This window comes from Dipodomys spectabilis, unplaced genomic scaffold, assembly GCF_019054845.1.
Source record: "Dipodomys spectabilis isolate Male_0828 unplaced genomic scaffold, ASM1905484v1 ptg000552l, whole genome shotgun sequence".
In the NCBI taxonomy this organism is placed as follows: Eukaryota; Metazoa; Chordata; class Mammalia; order Rodentia; family Heteromyidae; genus Dipodomys; species Dipodomys spectabilis.
In genome coordinates this window covers 451848-470062 of record NW_024871229.1, presented here as the reverse complement: position 1 = coordinate 470062, position 18215 = coordinate 451848, and the positions used below count along the sequence as shown (strand labels likewise).

Here is an 18215-nt window from a genome sequence, read left to right as displayed (position 1 = left end):
CCGTGGCTCTCAGAACTAGTGTGCAGCACCTGACAGCAACTTGCTCCATCCCTGGGCGCAACCAAGAGTGCAAGTGAGTGCAAAAACATGCTGTTTGCCGGGCTCACGCCTGTCATCCTAACTACTCAGGAAGCTGAGATCTGAGAATCACAGTTCAAAGCCAGCCTGGGCAGGAAAGGCTGTGAGACTTTTTTTTTTTTTTGGTTGTGGGACTTGAACTCTGGGCCTGGGTGCTGTCCCTGCACTCTTCAGCTCAAGGTGAGTGCTCTACCGCTTGAGCCACAGCACCACTTCGTTTTCTAGTGGTTTAGTGGAGAACAGAGTCTTCACAGACTTTCCTGCCCAGGCTGGCTTGGAACCGTGATCCTCAGCTCTCAGCCTCCTGAGTAGCTAGCTAGGATGACAGGCCTAAGCCACTGGCACCTGGTGGCTGTGAGACTCTTAATCAGTTAACCAGCAGAAAACTGAAGTGGCTCTGTGGCTCAACTGGTTGAGAGCTAGCTTTGAGCTGAAGAGCTGAAGGACAGTGCTCAGGCCCTGAGTTCAAGCCTCACGGCCAACAAAAAACAAAACCTTGCGGCTTGCCTCAGTGGTGTGAATGTTGGGCACACTGCTGACAAGTTGAACCCATGATAAACACTTGTGAAACTCCTCTGGGAAAAAAAACTCCTAGAGGTGAATGAGATCAGAGCGTCCTTTACCTTCGGTGAAAAAACGAGAATTTGCTATTCTCACTGGGAACCAGTCATCAGAAAACAGCCCACACAGCGGCTCTGCCAGGAGCAGGAACACCCTCCTCCTGGGAGGGATGAGGTCCTCTCGTCCCTGCGGGGACCGAGGTCTGGTGCGGGCTCCAGCGAGAGTGAGGCTTGGGGGGGGGGGGGGGTTGCGGGGCCCGGCGGCCGGCGGTGGACCTCGCCTCCCTCCTCGAGGGCCGGTCGGGGTCTGAGGTGTCACGAGTGTCGTGTCGGACCCGCAAGTTCACGTGATAAAAATGCCACGGTACAAACCCACTGCGGTTTGTCAACACCACGCTGTGCCAGGGACGCGTTGGGAGACGCCGCGGCGGGGAGGGCGGGCCGGGACCCGGAAGGCCCCGGCCCCGCCGTCTCAGGCCCCCGAGTCTGCGGGCTCCCTCCGGCGACGCCCGTCTGGAGCCCGGGGCGGCGCCCTTCTCTCCGGGCTCCCCGGGCTCCCGCCAGTGCGGCCGCGGCGGGAGGCGCTCCCTCTCTTCACCGGAGCCGGCGGGGCTCGGGCGCGGTCCTGGACCCCGGGGACTCCCGGCTCTAGGACGTGCGCTGCCACGCAGACGTGCGCACGCGCACTCCGTCCTCCTGCGGCCCCGCCAGGAGCGCGGGCTCTCTCGGGCCGAGTCCTCACTGCGCAGTCGCCGCGCACGCCGGAGGGGCGGGGCCATTGTGGGTTCTGTGAAGAGTGACGGAACGCCGCACCAATCGCAGCGCCGCCCCGCCTTTCCGCTGGGTTTGAAATTCTGCCGGGCCCAACGGCTCGTGGAATAGTTTCTGAGCGCTGTCCTCCGCCGCGGAGCGATGTCGTCGGCGCTGGCGGTGTCTGGCGCCCTCGGTCCGTGTGGAGGAGCCCAGGTCGGGACCCGGCTGCGTGGAGCGTCCGCCATGAGGAGAAGGTATGGGGCGGTGGGAAGCCACGCTCGCTGAGGGAACGGGCGCTCCGCGGGGTCGGGGGCCGCCGGGGCCGGGCCTCCGCGTCAGTCCGCGGCGGGAGGGGGGGGGCGGGCGAGGCCGGGGCCGGGGCCGCGGCGGGGTCTGGGCGCGGGGCCGGGGCCGCGGCGGGGGCTGGGCACGGGGCCGGGCTGGGGCCGCGGCGGGGGCTGGGCGCGGGGCCGGGCTGGGGCCGCGGCGGGGGCTGGGCACGGGGCCGAGGCCGGGGCCGCGGCGGGGGCTGCGGCGGGGGCTGGGCGCGGGGGCGAGGTCGGGGCCGAGGCCGGGGCCGCGGCGGGGTCTGGGCGCGGGGCCGGGGCCGGGGCCGCGGCGGGGGCTGGGCGCGGGGCCGAGGCCGGGGCCGCGGCGGGGGCTGGGCACGGGGCCGGGCTGGGGCCGCGGCGGGGGCTGGGCGCGGGGCCGAGGCCGGGGCCGCGGCGGGGGCTGGGCGCGGGGGCTGCGGCGGGGGCTGGGCGCGGGGGCGAGGTCGGGGCCGAGGCCGGGGCCGCGGCGGGGTCTGGGCGCGGGGCCGGGGCCGAGGCCGCGGCGGGGGCTGCGGCGGGGGCTGGGCGCGGGGGCGAGGTCGGGGCCGGGGCCGGGGCCGCGGCGGGGGCTGGGCGCGGGGCCGAGGCCGGGGCCGCGGCGGGGGCTGGGCACGGGGCCGGGCTGGGGCCGCGGCGGGGGCTGGGCGCGGGGCCGAGGCCGGGGCCGCGGCGGGGGCTGGGCGCGGGGGCTGCGGCGGGGGCTGGGCGCGGGGGCGAGGTCGGGGCCGAGGCCGGGGCCGCGGCGGGGGCTGGGCGCGGGGCCGGGGCCGGGGCCGCGGCGGGGGCTGGGCGCGGGGCCGAGGCCGGGGCCGCGGCGGGGGCTGGGCGCGGGGGCGAGGCCGGGGCCGCGGCGGGGGCTGGGCGCGGGGGCGAGGCCGGGGTCTGGGTCTGGGCGCAGGGCCGAGGCTGGGGCCGGGCCCGGGGCCGGGGCCGGGGTCTGCGCGCGGGGTCGGCCGCGTGGCGGGCGCTGGGCGCGGGGCCGGGCGGGCGACGGCGGGGCCGCCCATCCCGGGCGGAGCCTCTGGGCCGCGGCGGCTCGGGTTCGCGGGCCGCGGCCTCTGCCAACCGCGCGGCGACTCCCGTGCTGGCCGTGCAGGCGTCCAGAAGCCCCTCGGGGCTGTGGGTGCGGCGTCCCCAGGGCGCTGTGGGGCGTTGGAGGGGTGTCCCCAGGGCGCTGTGGGGCGTTGGAGGGCTGTCCCCAGAGGCTGTGGGGTCTTGGCGTCCCCCGGGCGCTGTGGGGTGCGGGTGCGGGGTGCGGGTGCGCGTGCCCTGTGGCTCGTGCTGGTCAGGTCTTGCCCGCGTGTGAACGCCTTGCAAAGGCAAGTGAAGTGTACGGTGATGGCTGCAAGTGGCCTCAGTGTTCCTGTTTTAGAGGTGGTGTCAGGTGCAGCCAGTGTCACCCCTTCCCCTGTCCCGACCCGCAGGACATCAAGGAGAGCAGTGCACCTAAGCGAGGAGGAAGGAAGGGACAAGAGACACGAAGAATGACAGCAAGACAGGGACTCTGATCAAGCTGCTGCTGCTAAATTTTATTTTTCACACAGCTGTATTTATATGCTTGGAATAAGGAAGCTTTTTCTTTTTTTTTTTTAAATTTTATTTTATTTGAGAACATACTGTACAGAGGGGTTACAATTACATGGGCAGGATAATGCATACATTTCTTACCAAGCATTGCAGCCTTCTCTAAGGAAGCTTTTTCATTGGCCGTTGAGGAAGCTTTTTCATTGGCTGAAGCAGCTGTAGGATGTTTGCTTAGGGCCAGGTGAAAAGGTGGTCGGTCTTTAGCAGCTGCAGAGTGTTTACTTAGGGCATGGTGAAAAGGTGGGATTCTGTAAACTCAGCCTCAAGACGTTCCAGTGAGATAGTTAAGCCTATTATGTTGAGAGACTCAACTTTTGGCTCCCAACATTCCCCAGCTCTGTCCCTCCACTTCTGTGCCTCTCCTTACCTTCCCAAAGACAGATGAACAAGACAAAACACAAAAACAGCAACAAATGCTGGATATTCGTGGGGCCTGAACTCTGGGCCTGGGCGCTGTCCCTCAGCTCTTCAGCTCAAGGCTAGTGCTCTACCACTTGAGCCACAGCGCAACTTCTGGCTTTTTTTTTTCTTTTTGCTTATGTGGTGCTGAGGAATCAAACCCAGGGCCTTGAGCATGCAAGGCAAGCGCTCTACCACTGAGCCACCTTCCCAGCCCCAATGCTGGATTTTTTTAATGACAGCTTTAAGATACAATCCTGTATAATTCATATACAGGAACTGTACAACGATTTTTATTTTATCTTTTGCTGTGCATCCTGGGGCTTTAACTGAGGGCCTAGGCACTATTCCTGAGTCGTCTTCTCAAGACTAGTGCTCTACCTACCACTTGAGCCTTAGCACCACTTCTTGCTTTTTCTGGAGATAAAGTCTCATGGATTTTCCTGCCTGGACTGGCTTGGAACCACAATCCCCAAATCTCAGCCTCTTAAGTAGCTAGGACTTACCTGTATTAGCCTCTGGTCCCTGTCTAGATTTGAACTTAACATCAACCAAGTTGCATTGATCACCCTGGCTTGTCTGGCCTCTTGCTCATTGAATGTGTTTCTCCTCCCGTTGAGTTTCTCCTAAATTTTGTTGTTGTTGGATTTGAAATATAATTTCCACACAATAAAACTAACTTATTTTACATGTTTAGTTAGAATTCCCTAAGGGGGAGCCATATGGTACAGTGTATGCATTTCGCTTCTTTCAGTTGACATGGTTCAGAATAGTGTTGAGCTCATTGTATTACTCTGCTGTAGGAAGGTGGTGTTGTTGATGCATTGAGTTTGTGGACACCTAGGCTTGATAACTTCCATGATGTTCTGAGCAGTTAAGTGCTGTGAACATAGTGTACGTTTCCTCACGTTCATACATAGAAGTTGAACTGCAGACACTCCCAACAGTTTTTTTAGATGATTGTACTAGTTTATATACTGTACCAGCACCTGATGCTTTTTAACTTAGCCATTCTTTGGGCTGCTCGTCGTAATTTAAGGATAAGAGCAAAAGCTGGGTGCTGGTGGTTCACACCTGTAATCCTAACTACTAAGGAGGCTGAGATCTGAGGATTGAGGTTCCAGGCCAGCTTGGGCAGGAAAGTCTGAGGCTCTTATCTCCAGTTAACCACAGAAAACCTCAAGTGAGGTGTGACTCAAGTGGTAGAGCACCAGCTTTTAGTGAAAAAGCTAAGGAACAGCATCGAGGCCCAGAGTTCAAGCCCAGGTATTGCCACAAAATGGGAACAAAAAATAGTAATTGCTAGCTGTTTCTTTAATGCAGTATTTAGTTCAGTGTTATTTACCCCCGTTTCCCTTGTCCTTCTCCATAGTAGTCCCTCAGATTCATGTTGTATGTTTATCTACACATGTAATTATGTGTGTACATAGATATGTATCCACAAATATGTGTCTTTTGTTTTTGGTGGGTCATGGGGCTTGAACTCTGGGTCTGGGAGCTGTCTCTCAGGTCTTCAGCTCAAGGCAAGTGCTCTACCGCTTGAGCCACAGTGCCACTTCCGGTTTTCTAGTGATTTATTGGAGATAAGAGTCTCATGGACTTTTCTGCCTGGGCTGGCTTTGATCCTCAGATCTCAGCCCCGAGTAGGATTATAGGCATGAGCCACTGGTGCCCGGCTATGTGTGTCTTTTAAGTTTAGCTTCCATATGAGCAGATATATACATTTTGCTTATTGTGCTTGGCGTGTCCTGCTTCTGATAACTTTTTGTAGATTCTTTTTTTTGGGGGGGCGGGGGGTCCGTTCGTGGGGCCTGAACTCTGGGCCTGGGTGCTGTCCCTCAGATCTTCAGCTCAAGGCTAGCGCTCTACCACTTGAGCCACAGCACCACTTCTGGCTTTTTTTTTTCCTGCTTATGTGGTGCTGAGGAATTGAACCCAGGGCCTCATGCATGCAAGGCAAGTACTCTACCACTGAGCCACCTTCCCAGTCCGAACTTTTTGTAGATTCTTACCAGCAATAAATAGCTTTGTGTGTGTGTGTGCGTGTGCGTGTGCGTGTGCGCGCGCGCGTGCGAGTGCACATGCACTGGTCCTGGGGCTTTTTTCCCCCCTTGTTCATGGGGCTTGAACGCTGGGCCTGGGCACTGTCTCAAGGTGAGCACTTTACCAGTTGAGCCACATTACCACTTCCAATTTTTTGGTGGTTAATTGGAGATAAGAGTCTCATGGACTTTCTTACTGAGCTGGCTTTGAACCACAATCCTCAGATCTCAGACTTCTGAGTAGCTAGGATGACAGGCGTGAGCCACCGACGCCCAGCTAAGAAAGGTATTTCTTTTTTTTGTGTATTAGTGAAGTGCTGGCCGAGGAGTCCGTCGTCTGTCTCCAGAAAGCCCTAGTAGACCTTCGGGAGATATGGGAGCTGATTGGGATTCCAGAAGACCAGCGCTTGCAAAGAACGGAGGTGGTGAAAAAGCATATCAAGGTGAGTGGAGAGCCTTGTGCTGGGAGGGCCTCCGTGTCTCCCCAGAATGGACGGAGATGACTTCTAATCAGCTGCACTTGGGTTTTGTTTTTAAGTACTTTCTAGAAATTTCGGAATTACCAGGGTTTTGTTGTTGAGGTCTCAAACTTTTATGAGCTGTTTTTTCTTTTATAGGATCTCCTGGATAGGATGATTGCTGAAGAGGAGAGCCTGAAAGAGAGGCTTATCAAAAGCATATCTGTCTGTCAGAAGGAGCTAAACACCTTGTGCAGTGAGTTACGTGTAGAGCCTTTCCAGGTACGTCAGCCCACAGCAGAGGTCTCAGAAAATCCAGCCTGCATTTAGGGGAAGTATTGTTTTGGGACTGCAGACAGAAGGCTTCCCTGTAAGGATGGTGCTAGCATGGGACGAGGGGAAGACAGGCTGCATGGCTAATTAGTTCCAAGCCGGGCCCTAGTGATTCATGCCTGTAGTCCTAGCTACTGAAGAGGCTGAGATCACAGTTTGAATCCACCCCAGGCAGGAAGTCTAACAGAGGTACATTATCTTAAATAGGAGGAAGGAGAAGTGACTATCTTACAGCTAGAGAAAGACTTGCGCACGCAGGTTGAATTGATGAGAAAGCAGAAGAAGGACAGAAAACAGGAACTGAAGCTACTTAAAGAACAAGATCAAGAGCTGTGTGAGATTCTTTGCGTGCCCCATTATGACACTGGTAGCATGCTGGTTCCCAGCATAGAAGACCTGAACCAGCTGAGGAAACATGTGACGTTTCTTCGAGAAACAAAGGTATACTTACTTGCTGCTGCACCTCCATCTCCAGCTGGCCTTCCTCTAGGTATCTTATAATAGATTTGTTTTGCAGAACTCTAGACATGAGGAGTTTGTGAACATAAAGAGACAAATCATCCTGTGTATGGAAGAACTGGAACACACTCCAGACACTAGCTTCGAAAGAGATGTGGTGTGTGAAGATGAAGATGCCTTCTGTTTGTCTTTGGAGAACATCACAACCCTACGGAAGCTGCTGCAACAGGTGATCTTCTCTCAAGATGCACATGGTCTGAGGTCTCACTGGTGTGTGTGTGTGGGGGGGGAGTGCTGGGGGAAAATGACTATGTGCATGTGTGCATATGCAGGCCCTGGGGCTTGCATGCAAGGCTTGGGTACTTTTCTGCTTAAGGCTGTACTGTATACCACATGAGCCACACTCCCACTTCTGGCTTTTTGCTGATTAGTTGGAGATGAGTGTTCTGGATTTGTCTATCCTGATTTGTATGCCCAGGCTGGCTTCAAATCATGATGTTCAGATCTCAGCTTGGATTTACAGGTCTAAACCACCGGAACCCAGCTTCACGCATGACTTTTTCCTGGTTAACTGGAGATGTGGATTGGGTTTGTCTTCCTCTTGGGTTAGCTTTGAGTCACGATCTTTTTTTTTTTTTTTTTTGTCGGTCGTGGGGCTTGAACTCTGGGCCTGGGCGCTGTCCCTAAGCTCTTCAGCTCAAGGCGAGCGCTCTACCACTTGAGCTACAGCGCCACTTCCGGTTTACTGGTAGTTTATTGGAGATAGGAGTCTCATGGTCTCTACTGCCCGGGCTGGCTTTGAACCGCGATCCTCAGATCTCAGCCTCCTGAGTAGCTAGGATTACAGGCGTGAGCCACCAGTGCCCGGCGAGTCACGATCTTTAGATCTTAGCCTCCCTAATAGCTAGGATTACAGGTGTAAGCTACAAGTGCCCAGCCAACTCTTTTTTTTAAGTGGTACAGTGCATTACCCGACTCACGCAACCGTAACCCCTCTGTATGTCACCTTTATAATAAAAATAATAAAAAAAATGAACTTGGCCTTACACTTGCTGACATATGCCACTGCTTGAGCCTTGCTTCCAGTCTTGCTTTCGGCTGGTCATTTTGGAGATGGAGTGTAGGAAACTTTTTTGCCTAGGCTGGCCTTGATCAAATCCTCCAGATCTCAGCTTCCTAAGTAGCAGGATTATAGGCATAAGCCTTGAGTGTCAGACTAGCTTTTTCTTCAGTCTTTCGTGGTGCCTGAACTCAGCCTGGGCACTGTTCCTGAGCTCTTCGGCTCAAGGCTAGCACTCTACCATTGGAACCACAGCGCCACTTCCGGCTTTTTCTGCTTATGTGGTGCTAAGGAATTGAACCCAGGGCCTCATGCATGCAAGGCAAGCACTGTACCACTGAGCCACTTTCCCAGCCGCTTCTTCAGTCTTTTTTTTTTTTGGGTTCGGTCGTGGGGCCTGAACTCTGAGCCTGGGCGCTGTCCCTCAGGTCTTCAGCTCAAGGCTAGCGCTCTACCACTTGAGCCACAGCGCCACTTCTGGCTTTTTTCTTTTTGCTTATGTGGTGCTGAGGAATTGAACCCAGGGCCTCATGCATGCAAGGCAGGTGCTCTACCACTGAGCCGCCTTCCCAGTCCTTAAACCTGAATCTTGAACCTGAGTACCACTGTACTCATGTATATCCATATCCATAGCATGGCTATATTCATAGCATGGCTCAAGTTTTAGAACACCTGTCTAGCAGAGGGCATGTCCCTGAATTTAAACATCAGTTCCTCTAAAACAAACGCTCAATTTGTATATAGATAAGAACTATTAAATTTGTAACATTCAGTTGAAATTTCAAATGAAGTATTATCAGCTATCTGAACTAAGGGTTAAATGGAAAAAAAAAGTTCAACTCAAAATCTGAATTCTAATCTTAAATCCTGACAGCCTTACAGGTTGTGTTCAGAGGCACCTAATCATGTCTTTTAGAACTGCGTAGAAGGGGCTGGGAAGGTGGCTCAGTGGTAGAGTGCTTGCCTTGCATGCATGAGGCCCTGGGTTCGATTCCCAAGCACCACATAAGAAAAAGAAAAAAAGCCGGAAGTGGTGCTGTGGCTCAAGTGGTAGAGCGCTCGCCTTGAGCTGAAGAGCTGAGGGACAGTGCCCAGGCCCAGAGTTCAGGCCCCACGACCGGACCCAAAAAAAAAAAGATTGGTGCCAAGGGCTCATGCATGGAATCCTAGTGCTCAGCCAAGATCTAAGGATTTCAGTTGGAAGCCAGTCCATGCAGGAAAGTCCATGAGGTTCTTTTTCTTAGCCACCAAAAAACCAGAAGTAGAGTTGTGGCTCAACTGATAGGGCAACAGCCTTGAATGAAAAAGCTAAGGGACAGATCCTAAGTGCCAGCCCCAGTACTGGCACATAAACAAAAAAACAGGTGAAAGAACTTCCTCTCTGTGAGAATCTAAACTTTTTTCTGGGAGGGCCAGAAGGCCAGTCTTTCTATGTGAATGTTCTCAAGTAATGCTTTTTCTTGCTATAGCTGGAAATGCGCAAGTCACAGAATGAAGCATTGTGTGAGGGGCTACGTGTGCAAATCCAAGAGCTCTGGGCTAGGCTGCAGATACCTGAGGAGGAGAGAAAAGCCATGAATACTTTTATGACCGGCTCAAAGGCCAACATCAGGAAAGCGGTAAGAAATGTAGTGGGTATTGTATAACAGTCTTTCTTCTGTAAGATATCCTCCCCACCTTCTACATTGGGGAACAGCAAAGGATGGCCTGTTTGCCGGGGCTGGTGGCTCTTGCCTGTGATACTAGCTACTCAGGAGTCTGAGATCTGAAGATCGCAGTTCAAAGCCAGCCTGGGCAGCAGAAACCTGGAGACTCCTATCTCCAATAAACCACCAGAAAACCGGAAGTGTCGCTGTAGCTCAAGTGGTAGAGTGCTAGCCTTCAGCTGAAGAGTGCAGGGACAGTGCCCAAGCCCAGAGTTTAAGCCCCACGACCGACCAAAAAAAAAAAAAAAAGATGGCCTGCTTGTTTTTGTTGTTTTGTCGGTTGTGAGGCTTGAACTCCGGGTCTAGGCACTGTCTCTCAGCCCTTCAGCTCAAGGCTAGTGTTCACTACTTGAGTCACAGCACCACTTCTGGTTTTCTGGTGGTTTATTGGAGATAAGAGTTTCAAGGACGCCGGGCGCTGTTGGCTCACGCCTGTAATCCTAGCTACTCAGGAGGCTGAGATCTGAGGATCACGGTTCAAAGCCAGCCCGGGCAGGAGAGACCGTGAGACTCCTATCTCCAATAAACTACCAGAAAACCGGAAGTGGCGCTGTAGCTCAAGTGGTAGAGCGCTCGCCTTGAGCTGAAGAGCTGAGGGACAGCGCCCAGGCCCAGAGTTCAAGGCCCATGACTGACCCAAAAAAAAAAAAAAAAAGTTTCAAGGACTTTTCCTGCCTGGGCTTTGAACTACGATTCTCAGGTCTTAAGTCTCCTGAGTAGCTAGGATGACAGGCACCTAGCTGCTGCTTTTTATCTTCTTAGATTTCTGCCTTCTGTATATGTCATTACTACTAATTATGTTGATTTACTTCTGTGGCTTTGTGTTGTAATTTTATTGAAAACAAGGAGAAACTTCTATAAATCTCCATGAAAATAAAAAATATGCTGACCACATTTAATTCATGTTTTTTTCAGCTGCGATTAGAAGTGGATCGGTTAGAAGAGTTAAAAATGCAAAACCTGAAGAAAGTGATTGAGGCCGTTCGAGCAGAAGTGGCTCAGTATTGGGACCAGTGTTTTTACAGCCTGGAACAGAGACAGGCTTTTTCCCCCTACTATGCTGGTGAGTTCATGGTCTGCTCACTGACAGTTGTAAGCCCAAATCTTCACCAGAAAATTGTTTCCTTTTCTGAATAGACTTACCCAACTCTCAGAAATCTCTGTTAGCCTTGTGCCCGTGGCTCACGCCTGTAATCTTAGCTACTCAGGAGGCTAAGTTCAAAGCCAGCCTGGGCAGGAAAGTCCGTGAGACCCTTACCTCCAATGAACCACTAGAAAACCAGAAGTGGTGCTGTGGCTCAAGCGGTAGAGTGCTCACCTTGAGCTGAAGAGCTGAGGGACAGCGCCCAGGCCCAGAGTTCAAGCCCCATGACCGACCAAAAAAAAAAGACATAAGAACACTAAGTACATTTTGACTGGGTTTTATTTCCCAGTGCTGGGTTTGAATTCAGGGCCTTAGGCTTCTTGTTTGTAGCAGCCTAACCTGGAGGCATACAGCAGGTAAATATATGTCTGCACCCAAAGAAGTCTAACTCACAAAGCCCCTGGAACTCCAGGTCACTATGAGTTGAACTTAACAGTTCAAATTTAGGCAGTTCCCTGACCCGTGCTTCTGTTGTCTAAGCAAGGCAGAAAGAAAGAATATGAAACAACCCTGAGACAAGACAGGAGATGGACAGATTTTAGAGAATCCTTTCAGTCCCTGGCAGCTGATCATGTCTGGCTTTTGTTCGTTTTGTTTTTTGTGGTGATGGGTTTAGAAAGCAGGATGTCATACAGGCTAGGCAACAGCTCTACTACCTAGCTACTCCTTGATTTTAAACTGCTGGGTGTGTCTGTTGCAGATAATTTTACAGAAAACCTGCTGCAGCAACATGATGCTGAGGTTGTACGGTTAAAAAACTACTATGAAGCTCACAAGGAACTCTTTGAAGGTGTTCATAAGTGGGAAGAGAGCTGGAAGCTCTTCTTAGAATTTGAGGTACTTCCCTAATTTCTGTTTTTTCCAGAGTGAAATGAAGCATTAATAAAGCATGCCCTGACCCCAGCTGAGGCAGGAGGATTGTGAATTCTAGGCCAACATGGACCTTGTCTCAAAAATACAAAAAAACGAAAGCTGGGCACTAGTGGCTCACACCTGTAATCCTAGCTACTTAGGAGGCTAAGATCTGAGGATCACTGTGTGAAGCCAGCCAGGCAGCAAATTTGTGAGACTCTTCTCCATGAACTGCCAAAAAAAAAAAGCCAGAAGTAAAGCTTGTTGCTCAAGGTAGTAGAGTGCTAGCCTTGATCAAAAAAACACAGGCCCACAGCCGGGTACCAGTGGCCCACGCCTGTAATCCTAGCTACTCAGGAGGCTAAGATCTGAGGATCACGGTTCAAAGCCAGCCCGGGCAGGAAAGACCGTGACACTTATCTCCAATAAACCACCAGAAAACCAGAAGTGGCGCTGTAGCTCAAGTGGTAGAGAGCTCGCCTTGAGCCGTAGAGCTGAGGGACAGCGCCCAGGCAGAGTTCAAGTTCAAGCGCCTTGATCGACCAAAAAAAAACCAAAACACAGGCCCTGAGTACTGGAACACACAAAAAAATCCGTTTCCTTTCTTCTTTACCAGGCTTCTGATATCTGGAAGGGAAATAATTCTTTCACATTTGATTTCCAAAAGTCAAAAATGATTTATATTCTTCTCCCATTTTTTAGTAGTACTTGATTTATAACCAATGTAATCTAATGAAAGTATTTTGTATTTAAGGGGAAGCCAGGGATGGAGCACAGTCATGGACATGGCGGGCTGCTGCTGACTTGTGACTTCTTTTTTTTTTTTTTTTTTTTGTCGGTCCTGGGCCTTGAACTCTGGGCCTGGGCGCTGTCCCTCAGCTCCTCAGCTCAGGGCAAGCGCTCTACCACTTGAGCTATAGCACCACTTCCGGTTTTCTGGTGGTTTACTGGAAATAGGAGTCTCACAGTCTTTCCTGCTTGGGCTGGCTTTGAACCACGATCCTCATATCTCAGCCTCCTGAGTAGCTAGGATTACAGGCGTGAGCCACCGGCGCCTGGCGTGACTTCCTTTTTAGATGAAAAGGAACTCGTGTTCTTGTACACCAGTGGGTGGCTGTGCCCATGGCTGGGAGGTACCCTGGCTTGGGGGGACAGTGCTGCTCACTGCTGAGAGGAGACAGACTGCAGAGCTCAGTCATGTTAGTAACGTGTTCTGTTTCATCAGAACAAGGAATCCTAGCAGAAGCCACTGGCCCATCTAATCTAGATTTTATTCTAATAAAGCTGTATTTTTCAGTCAGGACTGGTGGCTCATACCTGTAATCCCAGCTACTCAGGAAGATGAGATCTTCCAGCTTGGGCAGGAAAGTCCTTAAGACTCTAAATTCAATTAACATCACCAACCACAACTAAAAAACAAACTAGAAATGGAGCTGTGGTCAAGTAGAGTGCTAGCTGTGGCAAAAAAAAAAAAAGCTCAGGGACAGCACTGGGCTTCGGCTCAGTCTATAGGACTGGCACAATGAATGAATGAATGAATGAATTTCATACTTTTCACAGAGAAAAGCTTCAGATCCAAGTCGATTTACAAACAGAGGAGGAAATCTTTTAAAAGAAGAAAAACAGAGAGCCAAACTCCAGAAAACACTCCCGAAGGTAATACTGTTCTGATGGGTTTTTTTGTGTGTTGTGTGGATCAAATCTAGCTTCACATAGTGCCAGAGCTCTACCTCCGAGCTCCGCCCTCCGGGCCTGTTTCTGTGTCCCCTTCCCCCTGAGACTGCCTGCTGGGTGGGGTTGAAGTGGAACGGCAGCTGCTGTGTGAGTGTACCCATTTGCGAGAGCTGCGGGAACAAGCACCACAGACTGGGTGGGCTGCGCAAGGGATGCCAGCTTTGTCTTTGTTCTGGAAGTGTGAGTGAAGGTGTCATTGACAGACCGGTGTCTGCGTTGTAGCTAGCCTGTCTTCACTCCAGCTGTGTCTCGACCGCCTCATTTCGTCAAACCCCTTTCAAAGAGCCTTTCTCCCGACAGCCACATTCTGAGGTCTAGGGGGCCATGAAGGCTGGACACAAAGTCAGCCTGTAAGAAGACCAGGCTCGCTTACAGACCCTTCATTACTGTTTTTAGTAATCGTATTTATTGATTCGTTTCTGAAACTATTTCATAGTGTTTTATTTATTCCTATAACTGTCACTTTCCTTAGAGATAGATAATAGTTCTGATTTTACAGAAATCAGGTGCTGGAAAGTAATTTTCTCGCAGCCGGTACAAGTACAAGCTCCATATTGCACCCCAAATGGTTCAGCTCATACCCCTGTTCAAAACGCTGCTCACCTTCCCAGTGAACGCTCACTTTAGGCATCAAAAACTGGTTTGAGTCAGACTTGGCACAACACTCCTATCATCCCAGCATTCAGGAGTCTGAGGCAGGAGCACTGTGAATGTGAGGCTTGCCTGGGCAGTAACATTTTGTCTCAGTCAAAGAACAGCGTTGGTATTCAGACCCTGAGGTGGTGGGTGTTTCCTTAGTGTGCTGGGAAGGAACCCTCCTGGCCTTGATTGTCACTTCTGACCTCCTCCACGTGGGCCAGTGTCCTGATGTTGTGCCAACATTCATTCTTTAGGGTAACCATTCATTTGGGGGTCACACCAAAGTTGAAGTAGTTAACACGTCATTGTTTCTGGTCTCAGCTGGAAGAGGAGTTGAAGGCCCAGATTGAAATGTGGGAGCGGGAGCATTCAAAGTCCTTTGTGGTGAATGGGAAGAGCTTCATGGACTATGTGGCGGAGCAGTGGCAGCTACATCTGCTGGAGAAAGAGCAAGCCAAGCAGGAGCGGGTAAGTGTGTGAAGAGGGTGGTTGTGGGTGGCCCATTGCTGCGCAGGGCGGGGCCTGAATAGAGCTCCCGAAGCCCAGGCTCTGAGACATCTTTGGGGCCTCACCCTGGCTGCTCCTTACTTTTTCACACAGCAATTAAAGAATAAGAAACAGACGGAGAAGGAGATGCTCTACGGCAGCACTCCCCGCACATCCAAGCGGAGAGGACTCACCCCGAACACACCTGGCAAAGTGCGCAAGGTGAAGCCCTCGTTCTCCCTCGGGCCCCAAGGCCCTGCGTGGCCTCCCTGCTCTCTGTCCCACGAGTCTAGTTTCATGTCGGGGGGCGGGCGGGATTTCCAGCCCCAGCTCTAGTGTGTGCCGGCTTAAGTTCTTGGGTTAAATGCAGTTAGGGACCAATGGTTTCCAACACGTTAGGATGAAGAGCCCTTCAGATGTTTCTCTTAACTACATTGATAGCTCTGGACAGGCAGGATTCCTGGTCAGCTGCTGACAGCTTTCCTATTAATGAACTGAAAATAATCTAAATGTAAAGCAGTTGGGGCTGCGTGTGGCTCAAGTAGCAGGGAGTGGCCTGCGTGGGGCGCCCTATCTCTGGGGTTTAGAGCAGCAGCAGCACCTGCAGGGGCGGGCCTGGGCACAGGAGGACCCACCTGCCCACCCACTTGTTCTCACGCTTGGATCTTTGCTTCTCCTTAGCTGAACACGACCACCATGTCCAATGCTACAGCCAACAGCAGCCTTCGGCCCGTCTTTGGGGGCACGATGTATCGCTCCCCAATGTCTCGACTTCCTCCTTCTGGCAGCAAGGTCAGTACACTGTAGAAGGACATCTTCACATTCACCCAGAGGCCCGAGAGGTGGAGTTGGCAGATCACTGTGCTGGGGAAGCTGAACTTGGGTTGGGCTCACTCCCACGTAGCAACAGTCTCAGTACAGTCCCACACTCAGGAGAGCAGGGCAGAGCGGTTCTGCTAAGCCGGCCAGGGTGAGTGTGCAGGGAGACTTTATGTCCAGAAGTCCACTGAGCAGTGTAGGGGTTTTGTGCATTCAGTGTAAGTGATTTATGGCTGTCTTTCCCGTCTTTCCAGCCAGTTATGTCTTCTACCTGTTCCGGGAAGAAAACGCCTCGTGCTGGCAGGCATGGGGCCAACAAGGAGAACGTGGAGCTCAACGGCAGCTTCCTGAGCGGTGGGTACCCTGACTCGGCCCCCCTGCAGCGCAACTTCAGCGTTAATTCTGTTGCCAGCACCTATTCTGAGTTTGCGGTAATTCACTTTTCTAAACTCTACCAGTCTCTGGGGAGCACACAGTTGGGGCACAGTAGGCGTCTTCCCAAGGGACCCCCAGGCTGTTTGTTTGTTCAGGACAGGCAACCTGGAGGCCGACCCTTCCTTTCCTGCCTTGATGGTGGTGAGGATGGGTGGCTTGAAGGCTGCAGACCAGGTCCTGCTTGAGCTACACTGCTCTCTGGCTGCAGGGAGACCACATTTCACTGCCCTGGTGCTTGCTTGGTGTGGAGTTCTTGGTAATTGTCCTCGTTCTTTGTTCTTAGAAGGAGCCACCCCTCTCTGACAGCTCTGCTGTTGGGCTTCAGGTCTGTATAGCAATTCCCGCATGCCCCACATCCCTTTTCCAAACTGATCTGTCATCTGCCTTCACTCCCGTCTGGGCCACGAGTACACTAACCACAGACGCTTTTTACACAGAGGAGGTGACAGTGCTTACGGTGAACAAAGAAGGTGAGTGTGTGGCTCGTGTTTGCCGTCGGCTGGCATGGGCAGAGCAGTAAGGAAACCTCAACTGCATTCTCAGCCCCACTCAGTGGCAGGCAGCCTCAGACCTGAGAAGCCTTCACCCTTTCCACCTGTGGTTATCAAAGACCTGGGATGTGCTGACAACGGGAGGGAGGCCCCAGCTGTGTGCTGCTGATCTTGAGGCTCTTGGCCTGGGTGCTGCTTATGCCGGAGTCTGCACTACTAACCCCTTGGCGCTGGGGGGCTGTTCTGTCTACTGAGGCTGCCTTCGCTCAACTCTAACACCGTGGCTAACCACACGTGGGGCACTAGATACAGATGTGTGGCACACTGGCCTCCACGGCCTCCAGCCCTGGAGCCCAGGCTGCCTCACTCACCCTCCACGGGAGACGGTGAAGCCCAGGCTGCCTCCCTTGCTGACCCTAACTGCGCTTGAGATGTGGGGCGCACCTTACAGGGTAGGGAGCATATTGCCAGGAGGGCACAGCCAGAGCCCGCTCACTTCCCTGATGGAGGGCTTGAACACGCCGCCTCTGCCGGTCTTCGATGTTCACACTAACTGCTCGCGATTGTCCTTCCTGCCTTTTCTCCTCTGTCTGCATGGTGCGCTCAGGCAGGAGAACAAAGCACCAGCAGGCCTCAAGGCCCTCACCCCAGCGGTCGGTAGACAAACAGCCTGAGCTGGCCCACTGGTTTATCAGGGGCTCAAAGTAAAGCATATCATGTAGCTTTGGAGAGGGGTTTTCTGATGGGGAGTTTAAGAGCATGCCCGGCTGTGGCAATCAACGGGAGCATGCGTGTGCACACGCTCAGTCTGCCTAGTGGAGGGTGAGGGCCGCACCTGCCGGTCCTAACCTGAGATCACTTGCTTTTCAACAGCGGGAACTCTCAAAAGCCTCCAAATCTGATGCTGATTCTCGAATCCTCAATTCAACCAACATTTACTCCTGAGGAGCGCTGACCGTGTGGCCGGCTCTGCATTCCTATTCCTAGACTGGTGATGAACAGGGGAACCCAGACAGGTTCTAGGGATGTGAGTGGACGGCCACAGGACTGGGTTTCACCCAAGACCCTGTAAAACCTGGTCACGTCCGAGTACAAATGTAGTATCTGGGACTTTTTCTGTCGCATTGTTCTTACTAGAGGCATGACCGAGAGCTTGTTATCGTAGGTACGTGAAGTAATTTTCTGGTTAGCTTGTATAATTATTAATTACCATGCTTGTTGTATAATTAGCAACTTATTTGACTAATTGTGTAGCTACTGGTAACTTTGCTGTCGCCACAGTCTGCTGAGGGGAGGTAGCACGCCACACCTGGACAGTGGGTTCAGCCCACCCCAGCAGCTTTGCACACGCTACCCACTAGGGAGCTGTTCCTGCACTTGCACCCAGGGGTGGACCCCTCCCAAGACACTATTATTTATTCCTGCCCTGCCTGCACTACTGCTGTCAGTACACCACCTGCTTCCCGAAGGCTGACCTGTGCTGACCTGGTCCATGATGTCAGCCTCTCTAGTGAGGTATATAATCTTGTTTTAATAGATATATATAGACATATGTTTTTAAAATAAAATGTATACTTTACCTTTCAAAAATACACATTGTGATGTCACTTTTCCTCAAATCAGTTATTTGTGGTGTTTGGCCTGTTGACTAAAGCAAGTTTATGTCCTTTTGGTTATGATTTTTATATGCCCACAATTTTCCTTAAAAGGATCCGGCATGAAGGCACACACCCCTAAGGCCAACACTTGGGGGGGGCGGGGGGGGGGAGTTGTGACACTAACACCACTCCAGACAATGCATGAGAACCCTTCAAGAAAAAGGGGCCAACATTTCTTCCTGAGCTGAGCACT

At 52.6% G+C, this 18215-nt stretch overlaps 1 protein-coding gene across 6 annotated transcripts; it reads left to right on the top strand.

The window, feature by feature from the left end:
* Positions 1 to 1528: 1528 nt before the first annotated feature.
* Prc1 (protein regulator of cytokinesis 1) lies at positions 1529 to 18013 on the top strand. 6 transcript variants are annotated; one of them, XR_006146060.1, is made up of 16 exons: positions 1529 to 1645; positions 6059 to 6191; positions 6366 to 6488; positions 6747 to 6980; positions 7057 to 7227; positions 9528 to 9677; positions 10680 to 10827; positions 11609 to 11745; positions 13321 to 13416; positions 14455 to 14601; positions 14734 to 14841; positions 15301 to 15411; positions 15693 to 15792; positions 16157 to 16198; positions 16311 to 16343; positions 17238 to 18013. XR_006146060.1 is itself a non-coding variant. In XM_042670416.1 (16 exons), exons 1-15 carry the CDS (start codon positions 1551 to 1553, stop codon positions 16317 to 16319), a joined length of 1881 nt encoding a protein of 626 aa, XP_042526350.1. In that variant the 5' UTR covers positions 1529 to 1550; the 3' UTR covers positions 16320 to 16343; positions 17238 to 18013. The 6 variants fall into 6 exon arrangements, 5 of the variants coding, with proteins under 5 accessions (XP_042526350.1, XP_042526348.1, XP_042526352.1 ...); XM_042670416.1 differs by having other exon boundaries at positions 15693 to 15869; XM_042670414.1 differs by lacking the exon at positions 16311 to 16343 and having other exon boundaries at positions 15693 to 15869.
* Positions 18014 to 18215: the final 202 nt, after the last annotated feature.